The 24,138-nt window shown below is 57.3% G+C and overlaps 1 protein-coding gene across 2 annotated transcripts; it reads right to left on the minus strand.

Moving 5' to 3' along the window:
• Window positions 1-83: 83 nt before the first annotated feature.
• On the minus strand, window positions 84-20,023 carry LOC130303378 (G protein-activated inward rectifier potassium channel 3-like). Of its 2 annotated transcripts, none has more exons than XM_056551789.1 (3): window positions 19,278-20,023; window positions 17,480-18,423; window positions 84-3,299 (listed from the first exon to the last, which is right to left on the minus strand). In XM_056551789.1, the coding sequence occupies exons 2-3, from the start codon at window positions 18,393-18,395 to the stop codon at window positions 2,977-2,979; spliced, it is 1,239 nt and encodes a 412-aa protein (XP_056407764.1). In that variant the 5' UTR covers window positions 18,396-18,423; window positions 19,278-20,023; the 3' UTR covers window positions 84-2,976. The 2 variants fall into 2 exon arrangements, with proteins under 2 accessions (XP_056407764.1, XP_056407765.1); XM_056551790.1 differs by lacking the exon at window positions 19,278-20,023 and adding an exon at window positions 18,696-18,892.
• Between the last annotated feature and the right edge of the window lie 4,115 nt (window positions 20,024-24,138).

Here is a 24,138-nt window from a genome sequence, read left to right on the forward strand (position 1 = left end):
GAATTCTAGACATAAGCTGCCCCCTGTCCTGCAGGTTGAGGAGGGTACGGGGGGGGGGGGGGGGGGTAGTGATGGGACACACAGGCAGGAATCAGTCTCTTTATTTTACAGGAACTGGTACAGAACCTTCCCGGAGCGCAGCTGGCTCGGGAACCTTGGGCTCTGGATCGGTTGTATTTGGTTCTGATGTGGTTTACTGGTGCACCTGTCGGTAATGTGGGCTGGATGGGTGGGACCCTATGTGCACAGGTGGCCTTGAGGAAGATTATACAGTGCTTTATGTCCAGGGTGGAGAGACTGAGGAGGATGATGGGAATATGTCCAGTATGGGGAAGATTGTGGGGTACAGCCGGCTGTACACACGGACACAGAACAAAACTGCTCAGCAATCGCTGTCTGGTTTGGAAGAACGGGAGGAAATCTGTCCACATCGGGGGTCCCGAGCTGAGAACTAATTATGTTGGGGACCCAATTAAAAGGAATTAGGTGCATTAATTTCTAAGCTGCTTTTACAACAAAGGGGACAAGGAACCACCTGCATGGCTGCTAGTGAAACACACAAAGTGTACCCGATGAGGGGAGCGGACGTTGGGCATTATGGCGAGGGTGGGATGTATAGTATTAGGGTGGTGACCGTCATACACAGGCCTAGTATTTAGACGGTATTGGTAGGTGACAGGGGTAGCATTATGGCGAGGGTGGGATGTATAGTATTCGGGTGGTGACCGTCATACACAGGCGTAGTATTCGGACGGTATTGGTAGGTGACAGGGGTAGCATTATGGCGAGGGTGGAATGTATAGTATTCGGGTGGTGATCTTCATACACAGGCCTTGTATTTGGACGGTATTGGTAGGTGACAGGGGTAGCATTATTGTGAGGGTGGAATGTATAGTATTCGGGTGGTGAGCGTCATACACAGGCCTAGTATTTGGACGGTATTGGTAGGTGACAGGGGTAGCATTATTGTGAGGGTGGGATGTATAGTATTCGGGTGGTGACCGTCATACACAGGCCTTGTATTCGGACAGTATTGGTAGGTGACAAGGGTAGCATTATGGCGAGGGTGGGATGTATAGTATTCGGGTGGTGATCTTCATACACAGGCCTTGTATTTGGACGGTATTGGTAGGTCACAGGGGTAGCATTATTGTGAGGGTGGAATGTATAGTATTAGGGTGGTGACCGTCATACAGAGGCCTAGTATTCGGACGGTATTGGTAGGTGACAGAGGTAGCATTATGGCGAGGGTGGGATGTATAGTATTCGGGTGGTGACTGTCATACACAGGCCTAGTATTCGGACTGTATTGGTAGGTGACAGGCGAGGGTGGGATGTATAGTATTCGGGTGGTGACGTCATACACAGGCCTAGTGGTGGTATCTTCATACACAGGCCTAGTATTTGGACGGTATTGGTAGGTGACAGAGGTAGCATTATGGCAAGGGTTGGATGTATAGTATTCGGGTGGTATCTTCATACACAGGCCTAGTATTTGGACGGTATTGGTAGGTGACAGGGGTAGCATTATGGCGAGGGTGGGATGTATAGTATTCGGGTGGTATCTTCATACACAGGCCTAGTATTCGGACGGTATTGGTAGGTGACAGGGGTAGCATTATGGCGAGGGTGGGATGTATAGTATTCGGGTGGTATCTTCATACACAGGCCTAGTATTTGGACGGTATTGGTAGGTGACAGGGGTAGCATTATGGCGAGGGTGGGATGTATAGTATTCGGGTGGTATCTTCATACACAGGCCTAGTATTCGGACGGTATTGGTAGGTGACAGGGGTAGCATTATGGCGAGGGTGGGATGTATAGTATTCGGGTGGTGATCTTCATACACATGCCTAGTATTCGGACGGTATTGGTAGGTGACGGGTAGCATTATGGCGAGGGTGGGATGTATAGTATTCGGGTGGTATCTTCATACACAGGCCTAGTATTCGGACGGTATTGGTAGGTGACAGGGGTAGCATTAGGGCGAGGGTGGGATGTACAGTATTCGGGTGGTGATCTTCATACACAGGACTAGTATTCGGACGGTATTGGTAGGTCACAGGGGTAGCATTATGGCGAGGGTGGGATGTACAGTATTCGGGTGGTGATCTTCATACACAGTCCTAGTATTCGGACAGTATTGGTAGGTGACGGGTAGCATTATGGCGAGGGTGGGATGTACAGTATTCGGGTGGTGACCGTCATACAAAGGCCTAGTATTCGGACGGTATTGGTAGGTGACGGGTAGCATTATGGCGAGGGTGGGATGTACAGTATTCGGGTGGTGACCGTCATACAGAGGCCTAGTATTCGGACGGTATTGGTAGGTGACGGGGATAGCATTATGGCGAGGGTGGGATGTACAGTATTCGCGTGGTGATCTTCATACAGAGGCCTAGTATTCGGACGGTATTGGTAGGTGACAGGGGTAGCATTATGGCGAGGGTGGGATGTACAGTATTCGGGTGGTGATCTTCATACACAGGCCTAGTATTCGGACGGTATTGGTAGGTGACGGGTAGCATTATGGCGAGGGTGGGATGTACAGTATTCGGGTGGTGATCTTCATACACAGGCCTAGTATTCGGACGGTATTGGTAGGTGACGGGTAGCATTATGGCGAGGGTGGGATGTACAGTATTCGGGTGGTGATCTTCATACACAGGCCTAGTATTCGGACGGTATTGGTAGGTGACGGGTAGCATTATGGCGAGGGTGGGATGTACAGTATTCGGGTGGTGACCGTCATACAAAGGCCTAGTATTCGGACGGTATTGGTAGGTGACGGGTAGCATTATGGCGAGGGTGGGATGTACAGTATTCGGGTGGTGACCGTCATACAGAGGCCTAGTATTTGGACGGTATTGGTAGGTGGCAGGTGGAGATGATGGAGTAGAGGTTTATTATTAGAACACTGGGCACAGGGACATTTATATTGGAGCAGTATATAACCCAGTGGGCATGGCCGGACATTCACTCCACCAGAACCTGCTCCCCCTCGGGGTTGCTCACGCTGCCGTTCCTCTGCTTGTTCATGCCGCAATCTTTTTCTGTTCCTTCTTCCACCTTCTCATCCAGCTGGCTGGGGATGGACCAGTAGAGATGGGCGTCCATTCGGGCAGTGTTCTCAGCAAGCTCCCGGGCGCTGCAGGAAGGAGTAGACACCTCAAAGGTTTGGTGGAATGTGTTGTAGTCCACTTCATAGAAGCCGTCCTCCAGACTGAGCACTGACATGAAGCGGTGGCCCCACAGAACCTCATCTACAAGGTACGAGCTCCTCGCCTGGCACGTCATTCCTGCAACCAGAGAAGAATTACTGCACAACCCAGCCCAGAACTATGGAATGTCCCCCAAATATAAAAAAAAGACGGGGGGCAAAACACTACACAGCACCAACCCATACATAGACCGGACAAAACACTACACTGCACCAACCCATACACGGACCGGACAAAACACTACACAGCACCAACCCATACATAGACCGGACAAAACACTACACAGCACCAACCCATACATAGACTGGACAAAACACTGCACAGCACCAACCCATACATAGACTGGACAAAACACTACACAGCACCAACCCATACACAGACCGGACAAAACACTACACAGCACCAACCCATACACAGACCGGACAAAACACTACACAGCACCAACCCATACATGGACCGGACAAAACACTACACAGCACCAACCCATACACAGACCGGACAAAACACTACACAGCACCAACCCATACACGGACCGGACAAAACACTACACAGCACCAACCCATACATAGACCGGACAAAACACTACACAGCACCAACCCATACACAGACCGGACAAAACACTACACAGCACCAACCCATACACAGACCGGACAAAACACTACACAGCACCAACCCATACACAGACCGGACAAAACACTACACAGCACCAACCCATACACAGACCGGACAAAACACTACACAGCACCAACCCATACACAGACTGGACAAAACACTACACAGCACCAACCCATACATAGACTGGACAAAACACTACACAGCACCAACCCATACATAGACTGGACAAAACACTACACAGCACCAACCCATACATAGACCAGACAAAACACTACACAGCACCAACCCATACATGGACTGGACAAAACACTACACAGCACCAACCCATACACAGACCGGACAAAACACTACACAGCACCAACCCATACATAGACTGGACAAAACACTACACAGCACCAACCCATACATAGACTGGACAAAACACTACACAGCACCAACCCATACATAGACTGGACAAAACACTACACAGCACCAACCCATACATAGACTGGACAAAACACTACACAGCACCAACCCATACATAGACGGGACAATACACTACACAGCACCAACCCATACATAGACGGGACAATACACTACATAGGACCAACCCATACATAGACTGGACAAAACACTACACAGCACCAACCCATACATAGACTGGACAATACGCTACACAGCACCAACCCATACACAGACCGGACAAAACACTACACAGCACCAACCCATACATAGACTGGACAAAACACTACACAGCACCAACCCATACATAGACTGGACAATACACTACACAGGACCAACCCATACATAGACTGGGCAATACACTACACAGCACCAACCCATACATAGACTGGACAATACACTACACAGCACCAACCCATACATAGACTGGACAAATCACTACACAGCACCAACCCATACATAGACTGGACAATACACTGCACAGCACCAACCCATACATAGACCGGACAATACACTGCACAGCACCAACCTATACATAGACTGGACAATACACTACACAGCACCAACCCATACATAGACTGGACAATACACTACACAGCACCAACCCATACATAGACTGGACAATACACTACACAGCACCAACCCATACACAGACCGGACAAAACACTACACAGCACCAACCCATACATAGACTGGACAAAACACTACACAGCACCAACCCATACATAGACTGGACAATACACTACACAGGACCAACCCATACATAGACTGGGCAATACACTACACAGCACCAACCCATACATAGACTGGACAATACACTACACAGCACCAACCCATACATAGACTGGACAAATCACTACACAGCACCAACCCATACATAGACTGGACAATACACTGCACAGCACCAACCCATACATAGACCGGACAATACACTGCACAGCACCAACCTATACATAGACTGGACAATACACTACACAGCACCAACCCATACATAGACTGGACAATACACTACACAGCACCAACCCATACATAGACCGGACAATACACTACATAGGACCAACCCATACATAGACTGGACAATACACTACACAGCACCAACCCATACATAGACTGGACAAAACACTGCACAGCACCAACCCATACATAGACTAGAAAAATCACTGCACAGCACCAACCTATACATAGACTGGACAAAACACTGCACAACACCAACCCATACATAGACCGGACAATACACTACACAGCACCAACCCATACATAGACTGGACAATACACTACACAGCACCAACCTATACATAGACTGGACAAAACACTGCACAGCACCAACCTATACATAGACCGGACAAAACACTACACAGCACCAACCCATACACAGACCGGACAAAACACTACACAGCACCAACCCATACACAGACCGGTATATTAACTGCTTCTAAGCTGCTTATACACATTAGATCAATGATGACAGGTCTGAAGGGAGGAGAGGACAGAGGGGTCTGGAGGAGGACAAGAGTCTGGAGGGAGGACAGAGGAGTCTGCGGGAGGAGAGATGAGTCTGGTGGAGGAGGACAGAGGAGTCTATTGGAGGACAGAAGGGTCTGAAAGAGGGCAGAGGAGTCTGGAGGAGGAGGAGAACATAGGAGTCAGGAGGGAGGAGAGAAGAGTCAGGAGGGAGGAGGAAAGAAGAGTCTGGTGGAGGAGGACAGAGGAGTCTGGTGGAGGAGGACAGAGGAGTCTGGTGGAGGAGGACAGAGGAGTCTGCAAGAGGGCAAAGGAGTCTGGGAAAGAGCAGAGGAGTCTGGAGGAGGAGAACAGAGGAGTCTGCGGGAGGAGGACAGAGGGGTCTGGTGGAGGAGGGCAGAGGTGTCTGGCAGTGGAGTACTTCACTATCCTGATCATATATAAATATATACATACTTGGCTGAGCCGAGGGTGTTTGGGTTTTTTAGGAAGAATATCTGCCCCAATGAGAGGAAATGGACATGGAATGGTCAGTGCATTTCTGAAGTGTACACCCTGTGGTCGGGGGGTCGGTCTAGTGTGCACCCTGTGGTCGGGGGGGGGGGGGGGGCGGTCTAGTGTACACCCTGTAGTCGGGGGGTCGGTCTAGTGTGCACCCTGTGGTCGGGGGGGTCAGTCTAGTGTACACCCTGTGGTCGGGGGGGGCCGGTCTAGTGTACACCCTGTGGTCGGGGGGGGGCGGTCTAGTGTACACCCTGTGGTCGGGGGGGTCGGTCTAGTGTACACCCTGTGGTCGGGGGGGGGGCGGTCTAGTGTACACCCTGTGGTCGGGGGGTCGGTCTAGTGTGCACCCTGTGGTCGGGGGGGTCGGTCAAGTGTACACCCTGTGGTCGGGGGGGGGCGGTCTAGTGTACACCCTGTGGTCGGGGGGTCGGTCTAGTGTGCACCCTGTGGTCGGGGGGGGGGGGGGGGGCGGTCTAGTGTACACCCTGTGGTCGGGGGGTCGGTCTAGTGTGCACCCTGTGGTCGGGGGGTCAGTCTAGTGTACACCCTGTGGTCGGGGGGTCGGTCTAGTGTACACCCTGTGGTCGGGGTCAGTCTAGTGTACACCTTGTGGTCGGGGTCAGTCTAGTGTACACCCTGTGGTCGGGGGGTCGGTCTTGTGTACACCCTGTGTTCGGTGGGTCAGTCTAGTGTACACCCTGTGGGCGGGGGGTCAGTCTAGTGTACACCCTGTGGTCGGGGTCAGTCTAGTGTACACCCTGTGGTCGGGGGGGTCAGTCTAGTGTACACCCTGTGTTCGGTGGGTCAGTCTAGTGTACACCCTGTGTTCGGTGGGTCAGTCTAGTGTACACCCTGGGGTCGGGGGTCAGTCAAGTGTAGTCACCGTGTGGTTGGGGGGGGGGGGGCGGTCAATCTAGTGTACACGCTATGGTTGGGGGGTGAGAGGGGGGTGGTCAGTCTAGTGTACACCCTGTGGTTGGGGGGTGGGAGGTGGTGGTCAGTCTAGTGTACACCCAGTGGTCGGGGGGTCAGTCTAGTGTACACCTTGTGGTCAGGGGGGGTCAGTCTAGTGTACACCTTGTGGTCGGGGGGGGGGGGGGGTTTAGTCTAGTGTACACCCTGTGGTCGGGGGGGGGGGTCGGTTATTCTAGTGTACACCCTTTATTAGGGGGGGTCAGTCTAATGTACACCATGTGGTTTGGGGTGGTCTGTCTAGTGTACACCCCGGGGGTCGGTGTAGTGTACACCCTGTGGTTGGGGGGTCGGTCTAGTGTACACCCTGTGGTCGGGGGGGCCGGTCTAGTGTACACCCTGTGGTCAGAGGGTCGGTCTAGTGTACACCCTGTGGTCGGGGGGTCGGTCTAGTGTACACCCTGTGGTCGGGGGGTCGGTCTAGTATACACCCTGTGGTCGGGGGGTCGGTCTAGTATACACCCTGTGGTCGGGGGGTCGGTCTAGTATACACCCTGTGGTCGGGGGGTCGGTCTAATGTACACCCTGTGGTCGGGGGGTCGGTCTAGTGTACACCCAGTTGTCGGTGGGTCAGTCTAGTGTACACCCTGTGGTCAGGGGGTCAGTCTAGTGTACACTCAGGGGGGCGTCAGTCTAGTGTACACCCTGTGGTTGGTGGGTCGTCTAGGGTACACCCTCTGGTTGGTGGGTCGGTCTGGTGTACACCCTGTGGTCTGGGGGGTCAGTCTAGTGTACACCCTGTGGTCGGGGGGGGGGGAGGGGGTCAATCTAGTGTACACCCTGTGGTCGGGGGGGGGGGGGGGGTCAGTCTAGTGTAAACCCTGTGGTCGGGGGGTCAGTCTAGTGTACACCCTGTGGTCGGGGGGGGGGGGGTCAGTCTAGTGTAAACCCTTGGGGGGGGGGGGTTCAGTCTAGTGTTTACCCTGTGGTCGGGGGTCAGTCTAGTGTATGCCCTTTGGTCGGGGGGGTCAGTCTAGTGAACACCCTGGGGTTGGGGGGGTCAGTCTAGTGTATACCCTGTGGTCGGGGGGGGGGGTCAGTCTAGTGTATACCCTGTGGTCGGGGGTCAGTCTAGTGTATGCCGTTTGGTCGGGGGTCAGTCTAGTGTACACCCTGTGGTCGGGGGGGGGGGTCAGTCTAGTGTAAACCCTTGGGGGGGGTCAGTCTAGTGTATGCCGTGGGGGGGGGGCGGGGTCAGTCCAGTGTGTACCCTGTGGTCGGGGGTCAGTCTAGTGTACACCCTGTGGTCGGGGGGGGGGGGGGGTCGGTCTAGTGTACACCCTGTGGTCGGGGGGGGGGGGGTCAGTCTAGTGTATACCCTGTGGTCAGGGGTCAGTCTAGCATATGCCCCTTGGTCGGGGGGGGTCAGTCTAGTGAACACCCTGGGGTTGGGGGGGTCAGTCTAGTGTATACCCTGTAGTCGGGGGTCAGTCTAGTGTGCACCCTGTGGTCGGGGGGGGGGGGGGTCAGTCTAGTGTATACCCTGTGGTCAGGGGTCAGTCTAGCATATGCCCCTTGGTCGGGGGGGGGGGGGGGGGTCAGTCTAGTGAACACCCTGGGGTTGGGGGGGTCAGTCTAGTGTATACCCTGTGGTCGGGGGTCAGTCTAGTGTGCACCCTGTGGTCGGGGGGTCAGTCTAGCGTGCACCCTGTGGTCAGGGGGGTCAGTCTAGTGTACACCCTGTGGTCGGGGGGTCAGTTCAGTGTACACCCTGTGGTCGGGGGGTCAGTTTAGTGTACACCCTGTGTTCGGGGGGGGGCAGTCTAGTGTACACCCTGTGGGCGGGGGTCAGTCTAGTGTACACCCTGTGGTCGGGGTCAGTCTAGTGTACACCCTGTTGGGGGGCGGGGGGGCAGTCTAGTGTACACCCTGTGGGTGGGGGGGGGGGGGTCAGTCTAGTGTACACCCTGTGGGCAGGGGGTCAGTCTAGTGTGCACCCTGTGGTCGGGGGGTCAGTCTAGTCTACACCCTGTGGTTGGGGGGTCAGTCTAGTGTACACCCTGTGGTCGGGGGGTCAGTCTAGTGTACACCCTGTGGTCGGGGGGGTCGGTCTAGTGTACACCCTGTGGTGGGGGGGGGGGTCGGTTATTCTAGTGTACACCCTTTATTGGGGGTCAGTCTAATGTACACCATGTGGTTTGGGGTGGTCTGTCTAGTGTACACCCCGGGGGTCGGTGTAGTGTACACCCTGTGGTCGGGGGGTCGGTCTAGTGTACACCCTGTGGTTGGGGGGTCGTTCTAGTGTACACCCTGTGGTCGGGGGGGCCGGTCTAGTGTACACCCTGTGGTCGGGGGGGCCGGTCTAGTGTACACCCTGTGGTCGGGGGGTCGGTCTAGTGTACACCCTGTGGTCGGGGGGGGGGGGGGGGCGGTCTAGTGTACACCCTGTGGTCGGGGGGTCGGTCTAGTGTACACCCTGTGGTCAAGGGGGGGGGGTCAGTCTAGTGTATGCCCTTTGGTCAGGGGGTCAGTCTAGTGTACACCCAGTTGTCGGTGGGTCAGTCTAGTGTACACCCTGTGGTCAGGGGGTCAGTCTAGTGTACACTCGGGGGGGCGTCAGTCTAGTGTTCACCCTGTGGTTGGTGGGTCGTCTAGGGTACACCCTCTGGTTGGTGGGTCGGTCTGGTGTACACCCTGTGGTCTGGAGGGTCAGTCTAGTGTACACCCTGTGGTCTGGGGGGTCAGTCTAGTGTACACCCTGTGGTCGGGGGGGGGGGGGGGCAGTCTAGTGTTTACCCTGTGGTCGGGGGTCAGTCTAGTGTATGCCCTTTGGTCGGGGGGGTCAGTCTAGTGAACACCCTGGGGTTGGGGGGGGGGGGGTCAGTCTAGTGTATACCCTGTGGTTGGGGGGGGGGGTCGGTCTAGTGTATACCCTGTGGTCGGGGGTCAGTCTAGTGTATGCCCTTTGGTCGGGGGGGTCAGTCTAGTGAACACCCTGGGGTTGGGGGGGGTCAGTCTAGTGTACACCCTGTGGTCGGGGGGGTCAGTCTAGTGTATACCCTGTGGTCGGGGGTCAGTCTAGTGTACACCCTGTGGTCGGGGGGGGGGGTCAGTCTAGTGTAAACCCTTGGGGGGGGTCAGTCTAGTGTATGCCAAGGGGGGGGGGGCGGGGTCAGTCTAGTGTGTACCCTGTGGTCGGGGGTCAGTCTAGTGTACACCCTGTGGTCGGGGGGGGGTCGGTCTAGTGTACACCCTGTGGTCGGGGGGGGGGGTCAGTCTAGTGTATACCCTGTGGTCAGGGGTCAGTCTAGCATATGCCCCTTGGTCGGGGGGGGGTCAGTCTAGTGAACACCCTGGGGTTGGGGGGGTCAGTCTAGTGTATACCCTGTGGTCGGGGGTCAGTCTAGTGTGCACCCTGTGGTCGGGGGGTCAGTCTAGTGTGCACCCTGTGGTCGGGGGGTCAGTCTAGTGTACACCCTGTGGTCAGGGGGGTCAGTTTAGTGTACACCCTGTGTTCGGGGGGGTGTCAGTCTAGTGTACACCCTGTGGGCGGGGGTCAGTCTAGTGTACACCCTGTGGGCGGGGGTCAGTCTAGTGTCCACCCTGTGGGCGGGGGTCAGTCTATTGTACACCCTGTGGGCGGGGGTCAGTCTAGTGTACACCCTGTGGGCGGGGGTCAGTCTAGTGTACACTCTGGTGGTGGTGGTGGTGGTGGGGTCAGTCTAGTGTACACCCTGTGGTCGGGGGGTCGGTCTAGTGTACACCCTGTGGTCGGGGAGTGGGGCCAGTCTAGTGTACACCCTGTGGTCGGCGGTCAGTCTAGTGTACACCGTGTGGTCGTGAGGGGGGGGGGGGGGTCAGTCTAGTGTACAACCTGTGGTCAGGGGGTCGGTCTAGAGGACACCCCCCTTTGGTCGGGGGTCAGTCTAGTGTATACCCTTTGGTCGGGGGGGGGGGGTCAGTCTAGTGTACACCCTGTGGTCGGCGGTCAGTCTAGTGTACACCCTGTGGTCGGGGGGGGGTCAGTCTAGTGTACAACCTGTGGTCAGGGGGTCGGTATAGTGTACACCCTGTGGTCAGGGGGGGCAGTCTAGTATACACTCGGGGGGGCAGTCTAGTGTACACCCTGTGGTCGAGGGTCGGTCTAGAGTACACCCCCCTGTGGTCGGGGGTCAGTCTAGTGTATACCCTTTGGTCGGGGGGGGGGGGGGGTCAGTCTAGTGTACAACCTGTGGTCAGGGGGTCAGTCTAGTATACACCCTGTGGTCGGTGGGTCGGTCTAGTGTACACCCTGTGGTCGATGGGTCGGTCTAGTGTACACCCTGTGGTCGGCGGTCAGTCTAGTGTACACCGTGTGGTCGTGAGGGGGGGGTCAGTCTAGTGTACAACCTGTGGTCAGGGGGTCGGTCTAGAGGACACCCCCCTTTGGTCGGGGGTCAGTCTAGTGTATACCCTTTGGTCGGGGGGGGGTCAGTCTAGTGTACACCCTGTGGTCGGCGGTCAGTCTAGTGTACACCCTGTGGTCGGGGGGGGGGGGGGGGTCAGTCTAGTGTACAACCTGTGGTCAGGGGTCGGTCTAGTGTACACCCTGTGGTCGGTGGGTCGGTATAGTGTACACCCTGTGGTCAGGGGGGGCAGTCTAGTATACACTCGGGGGGGCAGTCTAGTGTACACCCTGTGGTCGAGGGTCGGTACACCCCCCTGTGGTCGGGGGTCAGTCTAGTGTATACCCTTTGGTCGGGGGGGGGGGTCAGTCTAGTGTACACCCTGTGGTCAGGGGGGGCAGTCTAGTATACACTCGGGGGGGCAGTCTAGTGTACACCCTGTGGTCGAGGGTCGGTCTAGAGTACACCCCCCTGTGGTCGGGGGTCAGTCTAGTGTATACCCTTTGGTTGGGGGGGGGTCAGTCTAGTGTATACCCTTTGGTCGGGGGGGGGGGGGGGGTCAGCCTAGTGTACACCCTGTGGTCGGCGGTCAGTCTAGTGTACACCTTGTGGTCGTGAGGGGGGGGGGGGTCAGTCTAGTGTACAACCTGTGGTCAGGGGGTCAGTCTAGTGTACACCCTGTGGTCGGTGGGTCGGTCTAGTGTACACCCTGTGGTCGGTGGGTCGGTCTAGTGTACACCCTGTGGTCAGGGGGGCAGTCTAGTGTACACCCTGTGGTCGAGGGTCTGTCTAGAGTACACCCCCCTGTGGTTGGGGGTCAGTCTAGTGTATACCCTTTGGTCAGGGGGGGGGGGGGGTCAGTCTAGTGTACACCCTGTGGTTGGGGGGTCGGTCTAGTGTACACCCTGTGGTTGGGGGCGTCAGTCTAGTGTATACCCTGTGGTCGGGGGGGGGTCGGTCTAGTGTACACCCTGTGGACGGGGGGGGGGGGTCGGTCTAGTGTACACCCTGTGGACGGGGGGGGTCGGTCTAGTGTACACCCTGTGGTCGGGGGGGGGGGGGGTCAGTTATTCTAGTTTACACCCTGTGGCCGGGGGGTGGGTCAGTTATTCTAGTGTACACCCTTTATTCGGGGGGGGGGGGGTCAGTCTAATGTACACCATGTGGTTTGGGGTGGTCTGTCTAGTGTACACCCTGTGGTTGGGGGGTCGGTCTAGTCTACACCCTGTGGTTGGGGGGTCGGTCTAGTGTACACCCTGTGGTCGGGGGGGGGGGGTCAATCTAGTGTACACCCTGTGGTCGGGGGGTCGGTCTAGTGTACACCCTTTATTCGGGGGGGTCGGTCTAGTGTACACCCTGTGGTCGGGGGTCGGTCTAGTGTACACCCTGGGGTCGGGGAGCGTCAGTCTAGTGTACACCTTGTGGTTGGGGGTCGGTCTAGTGTACACCCTGTGGTTGGGGGTCGGTCTAGTGTACACCCTGTGGTTGGGGGTCGGTCTAGTGTACACCCTGTGGTCGGGGGGTCAATCTAGTGTACACCCTGTGGTCGGGGGGGGGGTCAATCTAGTGTACACCCTGTGGTTGGTGGGTCGTCTAGGGTACACCCTCTGGTTGGTGGGTCGGTCTAGCGTACACCCTGGGGTCGGGGGGGGGGGGGTCAATCTAGTGTACACCCGGGGGGGGGGGGGAGGGGTCAGTATAGTGTACACCCTTGGGGGGGGTCAGTCTAGTGTACACCCTGGGGTCGGGGGGGTGTCAGTCTAGTGTAAACCCTGTGGTCGGGGGTCGGTCTAGTGTACACCCTTTATTCGAGGGGGTCGGTCTAGTGTACACCCTGTGGTCAGGGGTCGGTCTAGTGTACACCCTGTGGTCGGGGGTCGGTCTAGTGTACACCCTGTGGTCGGGGAGGGTCAGTCTAGTGTACACCTTGTGGTTGGGGGTCGGTCTAGTGTACACCCTGTGGTCGGGGGTTTGGTCTAGTGTACACCCTGTGGTCGGGGGGGGGGGTCAATCTAGTGTACACCCTGTGGTCGGGGGGGGGGGGGGTCAATCTAGTGTACACCCTGTGGTTGGTGGGTCGTCTAGGGTACACCCTCTGGTTGGTGGGTCGGTCTAGCGTACACCCTGGGGTCGGGGGTCAATCTAGTGTACACCCGGGGGGGGGGGGGGGGAGGGGTCAGTCTAGTGTACACCCTGTGGTCGGGGGTGGGGGGGGGGGGGTCAGTCTAGTGTACACCCTGTGGTCGGGGGGGGGGGGGAGGGGTCAGTCTAGTGTAAGCCCTTGGGGGGGGGGGTCAGTCTAGTGTAAGCCCTGGGTTGGGGGGGGGGGGGGGGTCAGTCTAGTGTATACCCTAGGGTCGCGGGGGGGTCAATCTAGTGTACACCCTGTGGTTTGGGGGGTCTGTCTAGTGTACACCCTGTGGTCGGGGGGGGGGGGAGGGGGTCGGTCTAGTGTACACCCTTGGGGGGGGGTCAGTCTAGTGTACACCCTGGGGTCGGGGGTGTCAGTCTAGTGTAAACCCTGTGGTCGGGGGGTCGGTCTAGTGTACACCCTTTATTCGAGGGGGTCGGTCTAGTGTACACCCTGTGGTCGGGGGTCGGTCTAGTGTACACCCTGTGGTCGGGGGTCAGTCTAGTGTACACCCTGTGGTCGGGGAGGGTCAGTCTAGTGTACACCTTGTGGTTGGGGGTCGGTCTAGTGCACACCCTGTGGTCGGGGGGGTCAATCTAGTGTACACCCTGTGGTCGGGGGGGGGGGGGGGGTCAATCTAGTGTACACCCTGTGGTCGGGGGGGGTCAATCTAGTGTACACCCTGTGGTCGGGGGTTCGGTCTAGTGTACACCCTGTGGTCAGGGGGGTCAATCTAGTGTACACCCTGTGGTCGGGGGGGGGGGGGGGTCAATCTAGTGTACACCCTGTGGTTGGTGGGTCGTCTAGGGTACACCCTCTGGTTGGTGGGTCGGTCTAGCGTACACCCTGGGGTCGGGGGGTGTCAGTTTAGTGTACACCCTGTGGTCGGGGGTGGGGGGGGGTCAGTCTAGTGTACACCCTGTGGTCGGGGGGGGGGGAGGGGTCAGTCTAGTGTAAGCCCTGGGTTGGGGGGGGGGGCTCAGTCTAGTGTATACCCTAGGGTCGCGGGGTGGTCAATCTAGTGTACACCCTTTGGTCGGGGGGTCAGTCTAATGTACACCCTGTGGTTTGGGGGGTCTGTCTAGTGTACACCCTGTGGTCGGGAGGGGGGGGGGGGGAGGGGGTCTGTCTAGTGTACACCCTGTGGTCGGGGTGGGGGAAGGGGGTCGGTCTAGTGTACACCCTGTGGTCGGGGGGGTCGGTCTAGTGTACACCCAGTTGTCGGGGGGTCGGTCTAGTGTACACCCTGGGGTTGGGGGTGGGGGGGGGTCAGTCTAGTGTTCACCCTAGGGTCGCGGGGGGGTCAATCTAGTGTACACCCTTTGGTCGGGGGGTCAGTCTAATGTACACCCTGTGGTTTGGGGGGTCTGTCTAGTGTACACCCTGTGGTCGGGGGGGGGGGGGGGGGGAGGGGGTCTGTCTAGTGTACACCCTGTGGTCGGGGTGGGGGAAGGGGGTCGGTCTAGTGTACACCCAGTTGTCGGGTGGTCGGTCTAGTGTACACCCTGTGGTCAGTAGGTCGGTCTAGTGTACACCCTGGGTCGGGGGGGTGTCAGTGTAGTGCAGTGCTTCCCAACCCAGTCCTCAAGGCACACCAACAGTCCAGGATTTAAATTTTTCCCTGTTCTATTCCAATGGAGTAACTGATAAAAACCCGGAATGTTGGTGTGCCTTGAGGACTGGTTCAGTCTAGTGTACACCCTGTGGTCGGGGAGGGTCGGTCTAGTGTGCACCCTGGGGTTGGGGGGTCAATCTAGTGTTCACCCTGGGGTCACGGGGGGGGTCGTCAATCTAGTGTACACTCGGGGGGGGGGGGGTAAGTCTAGTGTACACTCTGGGGTCGGGGAGGGGCTGTCAGTCTAATGTACACCCTGGGATCAGGGGGGTTCAGTCTAGTGTACACCCTGTGGTCAGAGGGTCAGTCTAGTCTACACCCTGTGGTCAGGGGGGTCAGTCTAGTGTACACCCTGTGGTCAGGGGGTCAGTCTAGTCTACACCCTGTGGTCAGGGGGGTCAGTCTAGTGTACACCCTGTGGTCAAAGGGGGGTCAGGCTAGTGTACACCCTGTGGTCAGGGGGGGGGGGGGGTCAGTCTAGTGTACACCCTGTGGTCCGGGGGTCAGTCTAGTGTTCACCCTGTTGTCGGGGGGGTTAGTCTAGTGTACACCCGGTGGTCGGGGGGGTCAGTCTAGTGTACACCCTGGGGTCGGGGGGGGGGGGTCAGTCTAGTGTATGCCCTTTGGTCGGGGGGGGTCAGTCTAGTGTATACCCTGGGGTTGGGGGGGGTCAGTCTAGTGTACAACCTGTGGTCGGGGGTCAGTCTAGTGTACACCCTGTGGTGGTGGTGGGGGGGGGGTCAGTCTAGTGTACACCTTGGGGGGGGGGGTCAGTCTAGTGTACACCCTGGGGTCGGGGGGGTGGGGGTGGGGGGGTCAGCCTAGTGTACACCCTGTGGTTGGGGGGTCGGTCTAGTGTACACCCTGTGGTCAGTGGGTCGGTCTAGTGTACACCCAGTTGTCGGGGGGTCGGTCTAGTGTACACCCTGGGGTCGGGGGGGGTCAGTCTAGTGTATAACCTGTGGTCGGGGGGGGGGGGGGGGGGTCGGTCTAGTGTACACCCTGTGGTCGGGGGGGGTGGGGGCGGGGGGGTCAGCCTAGTGTACACCCTGTGGTTGGGGGGTCGGTCTAGTGTACACCCTGTGGTCAGTGGGTCGGTCTAGTGTACACCCAGTTGTCGGGGGGTCGGTCTAGTGTACACCCTGGGGTTGGGGGGGGGGGGTCAGTCTAGTGTTCACCCTAGGGTTGCGGGGGGGGGGGGTCAATCTAGTGTAGACCCTTTGGTCGGGGGGTCAGTCTAATGTACACCCTGTGGTTTGGGGGGGGTCTGTCTATTGTACACCCTGTGGTCGGGGGGGGGGGGGGGTCGGTCTAGTGTACACCCTGTTGTCGGGGGGTCGGTCTAGTGTACACCCTGTGGTCGGGTGGTCGGTCTAGTGTACACCCTGTGGTCAGTAGGTCGGTCTAGTGTACACCCTGGGGTCGGGGGGTGTCAGTGTAGTGCAGTGCTTCCCAACCCAGTCCTCAAGGCACACCAACAGTCCAGGATTTTAATTTTTCCCTGTTCTATTCCAATGGAGTAACTGATAAAAACCCGGAATGTTGGTGTGCCTTGAGGACTGGTTCAGTCTAGTGTACACCCTGTGGTCGGGGAGGGTCGGTCTAGTGTGCACCCTGGGGTTAGGGGGTCAATCTAGTGTTCACTGGGGGGGGGGGGGTCGTCAATCTAGTGTACACTCGGGGGGGGGTGTCAGTCTAGTGTACACTCTGGGGTCGGGGAGGGGCTGTCAGTCTAATGTACACCCTGGGATCAGGGGGGGGGGGGGTTCAGTCTAGTGTACACCCTGTGGTCAGGGGGGGGGGGGGGGGGTCAGTCTAGTGTACACCCTGTGGTCCGGGGGTCAGTCTAGTGTACACCCTGTGGTCCGGGAGTCAGTCTAGTGTTCACCCTGTTGTCGGGGGGGTTAGTCTAGTGTACACCCTGCCTGTTGGTGGTGGTGGTGGGGGGGGGGGTCAGTCTAGTGTTCATTCTACAGGTTAGGTTTATAATCAAACTCTGAAGATCTGAAGCCTGGGCCATAATGCCCACAGACAATGTTGGTCCCTGGGGCCAGGAGTCCGGTCTTTGCCTTATAAATGTCACCAGCAGGGGTGGCCCCTCTTTCCAGTTGCCCCTCAGCAGAATGGTCAGCCTCTCCGTACCTCCTTGCCTATAGTCAGCAGTGGCTTTAGTTTGGCCCTTGTGTCCACCTACCTGTGGCTTCCACCATTCCTTCCAGGATGACCACGATCTCAAACTCGTCCTTCTCCAGTTGCCTCTTGGACACCTCCCAGAATGGACTATGCTCGTTGATCTCATGGCAGATAATGAGGGGGGAGACCAGAAAGAGGCGGTCGTCCCCCGTCTCGAAGCCGACGTTGATGTCCGTCTGGTTTAGGGGAATAAATTCTCCTTCTTGTGTTTGTTTGGATTTGATCAGTTTCGCTCGTATCGAGGCCTCCACGATATGCGACTGGCGGAGGTCACCGACCCGAAACATGAGGCACAACTTATCGTCCCGTAAAGAGATGACCGCGTGCGAGGAGAAGACCAGTGTCTCGGCCCTCTTATTGGGCTGTGAGATCTTTACAAACATGCAGCCCACCATGAAGGCGTTCACCATGGAACCAAGGATAGCCTGAAGAAGGAGCAGAATGATCCCCTCCGGGCACTTGTCGGTGATCACCCGGTGCCCGTAACCGATGGTGGTTTCTGTCTCTATAGAGAAGAGAAAGGCGGAAACAAAGCCATTCAGGTTCTTAATGCAGGGCGTCCATTCTGTATCCTCTAAATGCTCCAGATCCCCCCGACAGTACGCGATGAACCACCAGATCACCCCAAAGAAGAGCCACGTGATGGCGTAGGCTAGGATGAAGACCAGGAGGCTGACCCGCCACTTCAGGTCCACCAAGGTGGTGAAGATGTCCGTTAGGTATCGATAGGTCTCCCGGACATTTCCGTGCTGCACGTTACACCTCCCGTCCTTCTCCACATAGCGCTGGCGGCGGCGCAGCTTCCGGTCGGCTTTCTCTAACTTCTCAGCTAGTTTAGAGGGGTGGGAGAAGGAGGGTTTGGTGTTGGTAATGGTTGAGCCGGGGATGAAGGTGAAGGCATTGTTGTCTTTGGCCATGGTGATCAGAACCACGATGGGTTAACGCCTGGACAAAGTAAAGAAGCACATTACTACATAACCGAAGCGATGGGGGGGTGGCTGACTGCGTTATGGGGGGGGGGGGTCGTCTGACTATGTTATGGGGAGACCACCGTGTGGACAGTACTCCAGGACCTCGCTGAGGATGAGGAGATGGCCCGTGCTGGCCATACTTAAGGTATAATACATCAGAAGTGCCAGGAAGGCCCCAAGGAGCAGGACACAGCGGGGGCCCCTCACAGCTGAATATCCAGCACAGTGTGGTGTCTGCTCACTTACCGGGTTGTCACAGATGCTACAGCGCCCCCTGAGATCCTGCCGCCATACGTAGGGTAGGTTGTCATATCTGGACAGGTAAGGGCCCTCTACACCTGATCAGTGGCGACTGCACATAAGGGGTTAATGGAGGAGCCATTGACTAATATAAGCATCAGCTGAAGGTCTCCGATCTATATGTGTCATCCCCCTTCCCAGGCAGCACTGCTTCAGCTGTTGCCATGGAAACCCCTGTCAGACGTACTCTATACCGACCTGACAACTCGTCGCCTTACATCATTTAACCATTGCCGCTCTTACCAGAATCCTTCGTGCACTCTGTATCATGTGACCTTGCAGTTGGAGATGGCTTTGCACTGCCGGTAGCTCGGGCGCACATCCATTATTTACACGTAAATGTTATATAACCGCAGAGTTTGGTGACGCAAGTCTGGGGACATATTGCTGCGTTCTCCAATACGGGACGAGGTGAATCCGTGCGTCCCACAGGAGATCACCTGATGGAGAAGATGCTACATGTGCGCCACCCCCATAAAAAGACCCCACGAGGATGGGCACCTACCCAATCCACATAATGGTACCTACCTGAAGAGAATGCCGCACACCCTCTCCTCCCGATGGCTTCCCTGCATCTTCATGAGCTTCTGATTATATCCTCCGGCTGTAGGGGATGTGGGGGGCTCAACAGCTTCTGCAGAGGAGGAAAGACGGCGCTCAGTTCCTGCCTCCCGCTCGTGTCTGAGAAAGGAGGAGGCTGCAGGTGGGACTGTGAGTGACAGGTGAACCGGATCCAGGAATGGCCAATGAGGAGCAGCTCTGAGGGCATAATGCAGCATCCCAGACATGGAGGACAGGAGCAGGGGCCACTGTATATCCTATCTGCTTGGGGGACATGGGGCATCACAGCTGTGTATGGGGTCCCGCAGACCGGTCAGATCTCACAGGACATCACAGCTGTGTATGGGGCCCTTCAGATCACACTGGACATCACAGCCGTGTACGGGGCCCTTCAGATCACACAGGACATCACAGCTGTGTATGGTGCCGTTCAGATCACACAGGATATCAAAACTGTATGGGGCCCCGCAGACCAGTCAGATTACACTGGACATCACAGCTGTGTATAGGGTCCTGCCGACTGATCAGATCATACAGGACATCACAGCTCGGTATAGGGTCCTGCCGACTGGTCAGATCACACGGGACATCACATCTGTGATGAAATGTATGAGGTGCGGCGGTCTCTGGAGGGATGAGATGTATAAGGTGTCCTCTGCTGGTCTCTGGAGGGATGAGATGTATGAGGTGTCCTCTGCCGATCTCTGGAGGGATGAGATGTATGAGGTGTCCTCTGCTGGTCTCTGGAGGGATGAGATGTATAAGGTGTCCTCTGCTGGTCTCTGGAGGGATGAGATGTATGAGGTGTCCTCTGCTGGTCTCTGGGGGGATGAGATGTATGAGGTGTCCTCTGGAGGGATGAGATGTATAAGGTGTCCTCTGCTGGTCTCTGGAGGGATGAGATGTATGAGGCGTCCTCTGCTGGTCTCTGGGGGGATGAGATGTATAAGGTGTCCTCTGCTGGTCTCTGGAGGGATGAGGTGTCCTCTGCTGGTCTCTGGGGGGATGAGATGTATAAGGTGTCCTCTGCTGGTCTCTGGGGGGATGAGATGTATAAGATGTCCTCTGCTGATCTCTGGAGGGATGAGATGTATGAGGTGTCCTCTGGAGGGATGAGATGTATAAGGTGTCCTCTGCTGGTCTCTGGAGGGATGAGATGTATGAGGCGTCCTCTGCTGGTCTCTGGGGGGATGAGATGTATAAGGTGTCCTCTGCTGGTCTCTGGAGGGATGAGGTGTCCTCTGCTGGTCTCTGGGGGGATGAGATGTATAAGGTGTCCTCTGCTGGTCTCTGGAGGGATGAGATGTATGAGGTGTCCTCTGCTGATCTCTGGAGGGATGAGATGTATGAGGTATCCTCTGCTGATCTCTGGAGGGATGAGATGTATGAGGTGTCCTCTGCTGGTCTCTGGGGGGATGAGATGTATGAGGTGTCCTCTGGAGGGATGAGATGTATAAGGTGTCCTCTGCTGGTCTCTGGAGGGATGAGATGTATGAGGCGTCCTCTGCTGGTCTCTGGGGGGATGAGATGTATAAGGTGTCCTCTGCTGGTCTCTGGAGGGATGAGGTGTCCTCTGCTGGTCTCTGGGGGGGATGAGGTGACCTCTGCTGGTCTCTGGGGGGATGAGGTGACCTCTGCTGGTCTCTGGGGGGATTACGTGTCCTCTGCTGGTCTCTGGGGGGATTACGTGTCCTCGTCTGGTCTCTGGGGGGATGAGGTGTCCTCGTCTGGTCTCTGGGGGGATGAGGTGTCCTCGTCTGGTCTCTGGGGGGGATTACGTGTCCTCGTCTGGTCTCTGGGGGGATGAGGTGTTCTCTGCTGGTCTCTGGGGGGATGAGGTGTCCTCTGCTGGTCTCTGGGGGATTTACGTGTCCTCTGCTGGTCTCTGGAGGGATGAGGTGTCCTCTGCTGGTCTCTGGGGGGATTACGTGTCCTCTGCTGGTCTCTGGGGGGGATGAGGTGACCTCTGCTGGTCTCTGGGGGGATGAGGTGACCTCTGCTGGTCTCTGGGGGGATTACGTGTCCTCTGCTGGTCTCTGGGGGGGTTACGTGTCTTCTGCTGGTCTCTGGGGGGATTACGTGTCCTCTGCTGGTCTCTGGGGGGATTACGTGTCCTCTGCTGGTCTCTGGGGGGATGAGGTTTCCTCTGCTGGTCTCTGGGGGGATTACGTGTCCTCTGCTGTCTCTGGGGGGATTACGTGTCCTCTGCTGGTCTCTGGAGGGATGAGGTGTCTTCTGCTGGTCTCTGAGGGGATTACGTGTCCTCGTCTGGTCTCTGGGGGGATGAGGTGTCCTCGTCTGGTCTCTGGGGGGATGAGGTGTCCTCGTCTGGTCTCTGGGGGGATGAGGTGTCCTCTGCTGGTCTCTGGGGGGATGAGGTGTCCTCTGCTGGTCTCTGGGGGGATGAGGTGTCCTCTGCTGGTCTCTGGAGGGATTACGTGTCTTCTGCTGGTCTCTGGGGGATTTACATGTCCTCTGCTGGTCTCTGGGGGGATGAGGTGTCCTCTGCTGGTCTCGGGGGATTACGTGTCTTCTGCTGGTCTCTGGGGGGATTACGTGTCCTCTGCTGGTCTCTGGGGGGATTACGTGTCCTCTGCTGGTCTCTGGAGGGATGAGGTGTCTTCTGCTGGTCTCTGGGGGGATTACTTGTCCTCTGCTGGTCTCTGGGGGGATTACGTGTCCTCTGCTGGTCTCTGGAGGGATGAGGTGTCCTCTGCTGGTCTCTGGAGGGATGAGGTGTCCTCTGCTGGTCTCTGGGGGGATGAGGTGACCTCTGCTGGTCTCTGGGGGATTTACGTGTCCTCTGCTGGTCTCTGGGGGGATTACGTGTCCTCTGCTGGTCTCTGGGGGGATGAGGTGACCTCTGCTGGTCTCTGGGGGGATTACGTGTCCTCTGCTGGTCTCTGGGGGGGGGGTTATGTGTCTTCTGCTGGTCATTGGGGGGATTACGTGTCCTCTGCTGGTCTCTGGGGGGATGAGGTGTCCTCTGCTGGTCTCTGGGGGGATTACGTGACCTCTGCTGGTCTCTGGGGGGATGAGGTGTCTTCTGCTGGTCTCTGGGGGGATTACGTGTCCTCGTCTGGTCTCTGGGGGGATGAGGTGTCCTCGTCTGGTCTCTGGGGGGATGAGGTGTCCTCGTCTGGTCTCTGGGGGGATGAGGTGTCCTCGTCTGGTCTCTGGGGGGATGAGGTGTCCTCTGCTGGTCTCTGGGGGGATGAGGTGTCCTCTGCTGGTCTCTGGGGGGATTACGTGTCCTCTGCTGGTCTCTGGGGGGATTACGTGTCCTCTGCTGGTCTCTGGGGGGATGAGGTGTCCTCTGCTGGTCTCTGGAGGGATTACGTGTCTTCTGCTGGTCTCTGGGGGATTTATGTGTCCTCTGCTGGTCTCTGGGGGGATGAGGTGACCTCTGCTGGTCTCTGGGGGGATTACGTGTCTTCTGCTGGTCTCTGGGGGGATTACGTGTCTTCTGCTGGTCTCTGGGGGGATTACGTGTCCTCTGCTGGTCTCTGGAGGGATGAGGTGTCCTCTGCTGGTCTCTGGGGGGATGAGGTGACCTCTGCTGGTCTCTGGGGGGATTACGTGTTCTCTGCTGGTCTCTGGGGGGATTACGTGTCCTCGTCTGGTCTCTGGGGGGATGAGGTGTCCTCGTCTGGTCTCTGGGGGGATGAGGTGACCTCTGCTGGTCTCTGGGGGGATTACGTGTCCTCTGCTGGTCTCTGGGGGGATGAGGTGTCCTCGTCTGGTCTCTGGGGGGATGAGGTGTCCTCGTCTGGTCTCTGGGGGGGATTACGTGTCCTCGTCTGGTCTCTGGGGGGATGAGGTGTCCTCGTCTGGTCTCTGGGGGGATGAGGTGTCCTCGTCTGGTCTCTGGGGGGATGAGGTGACCTCTGCTGGTCTCTGGGGGGATTACGTGTCCTCTGCTGGTCTCTGGGGGGATTACGTGTCCTCTGCTGGTCTCTGGGGGGATGAGGTGTCCTCTGCTGGTCTCTGGAGGGATTACGTGTCCTCTGATGGTCTCTGGGGGGATTACGTGTCCTCTGCTGGTCTCTGGGGGGATTACGTGTCCTCTGCTGGTCTCTGGAGGGATGAGGTGTCCTCTGCTGGTCTCTGGGGGGATTACGTGTCCTCTGCTGGTCTCTGGGGGATTACGTGTCCTCTGCTGGTCTCTGGGGGGATGAGGTGTCCTCTGCTGGTCTCTGGGGGGATGAGGTGTCCTCGTCTGGTCTCTGGGGGGATTACGTGTCCTCTGCTGGTCTCTGGGGGGATGAGGTGACCTCTGCTGGTCTCTGGGGGGATGAGGTGACCTCTGCTGGTCTCTGGGGGGATGAGGTGTCCTCGTCTGGTCTCTGGGGGGATGAGGTGTCCTCTGCTGGTCTCTGGGGGGATGAGGTGTCCTCGTCTGGTCTCTGGAGGGATGAGGTGTCCTCTGCTGGTCTCTGGGGGGATTACGTGTCCTCTGCTGGTCTCTGGAGGGATGAGGTGACCTCTGCTGGTCTCTGGGGGGATGAGGTGTCCTCTGCTGGTCTCTGGGGGGATGAGGTGACCTCTGCTGGTCTCTGGGGGGATTACGTGTCCTCTGCTGGTCTCTGGGGGGATTACGTGTCCTCTGCTGGTCTCTGGGGGGATTACGTGTCCTCTGCTGGTCTCTGGGGGGATGAGGTGTCCTCTGCTGGTCTCTGGGGGGATTACGTGTCCTCTGCTGGTCTCTGGGGGGATTACGTGTCCTCTGCTGGTCTCTGGGGGGATTACGTGTCCTCTGCTGGTCTCTGGGGGGATTACGTGTCCTCTGCTGGTCTCTGGGGGGATTACGTGTCCTCTCCTGGTCTCT

This window comes from Hyla sarda, unplaced genomic scaffold (assembly GCF_029499605.1).
Source record: "Hyla sarda isolate aHylSar1 unplaced genomic scaffold, aHylSar1.hap1 scaffold_1221, whole genome shotgun sequence".
In the NCBI taxonomy this organism is placed as follows: Eukaryota; Metazoa; Chordata; class Amphibia; order Anura; family Hylidae; genus Hyla; species Hyla sarda.

Bases quoted from the DNA above. Each gene is read 5' to 3' on its own strand.
- LOC130303378 (XM_056551789.1), bottom strand. From the start codon at position 18,395: ATGGCCAAAGACAACAATGCCTTCACCTTCATCCCCGGCTCAACCATT. The intron at 3,300-17,479 runs GTAGGTGGACAC...CTCTGGTTGCAG, and splicing joins AGGAATGGTGGAAGCCACAG to GAATGACGTGCCAGGCGAGG.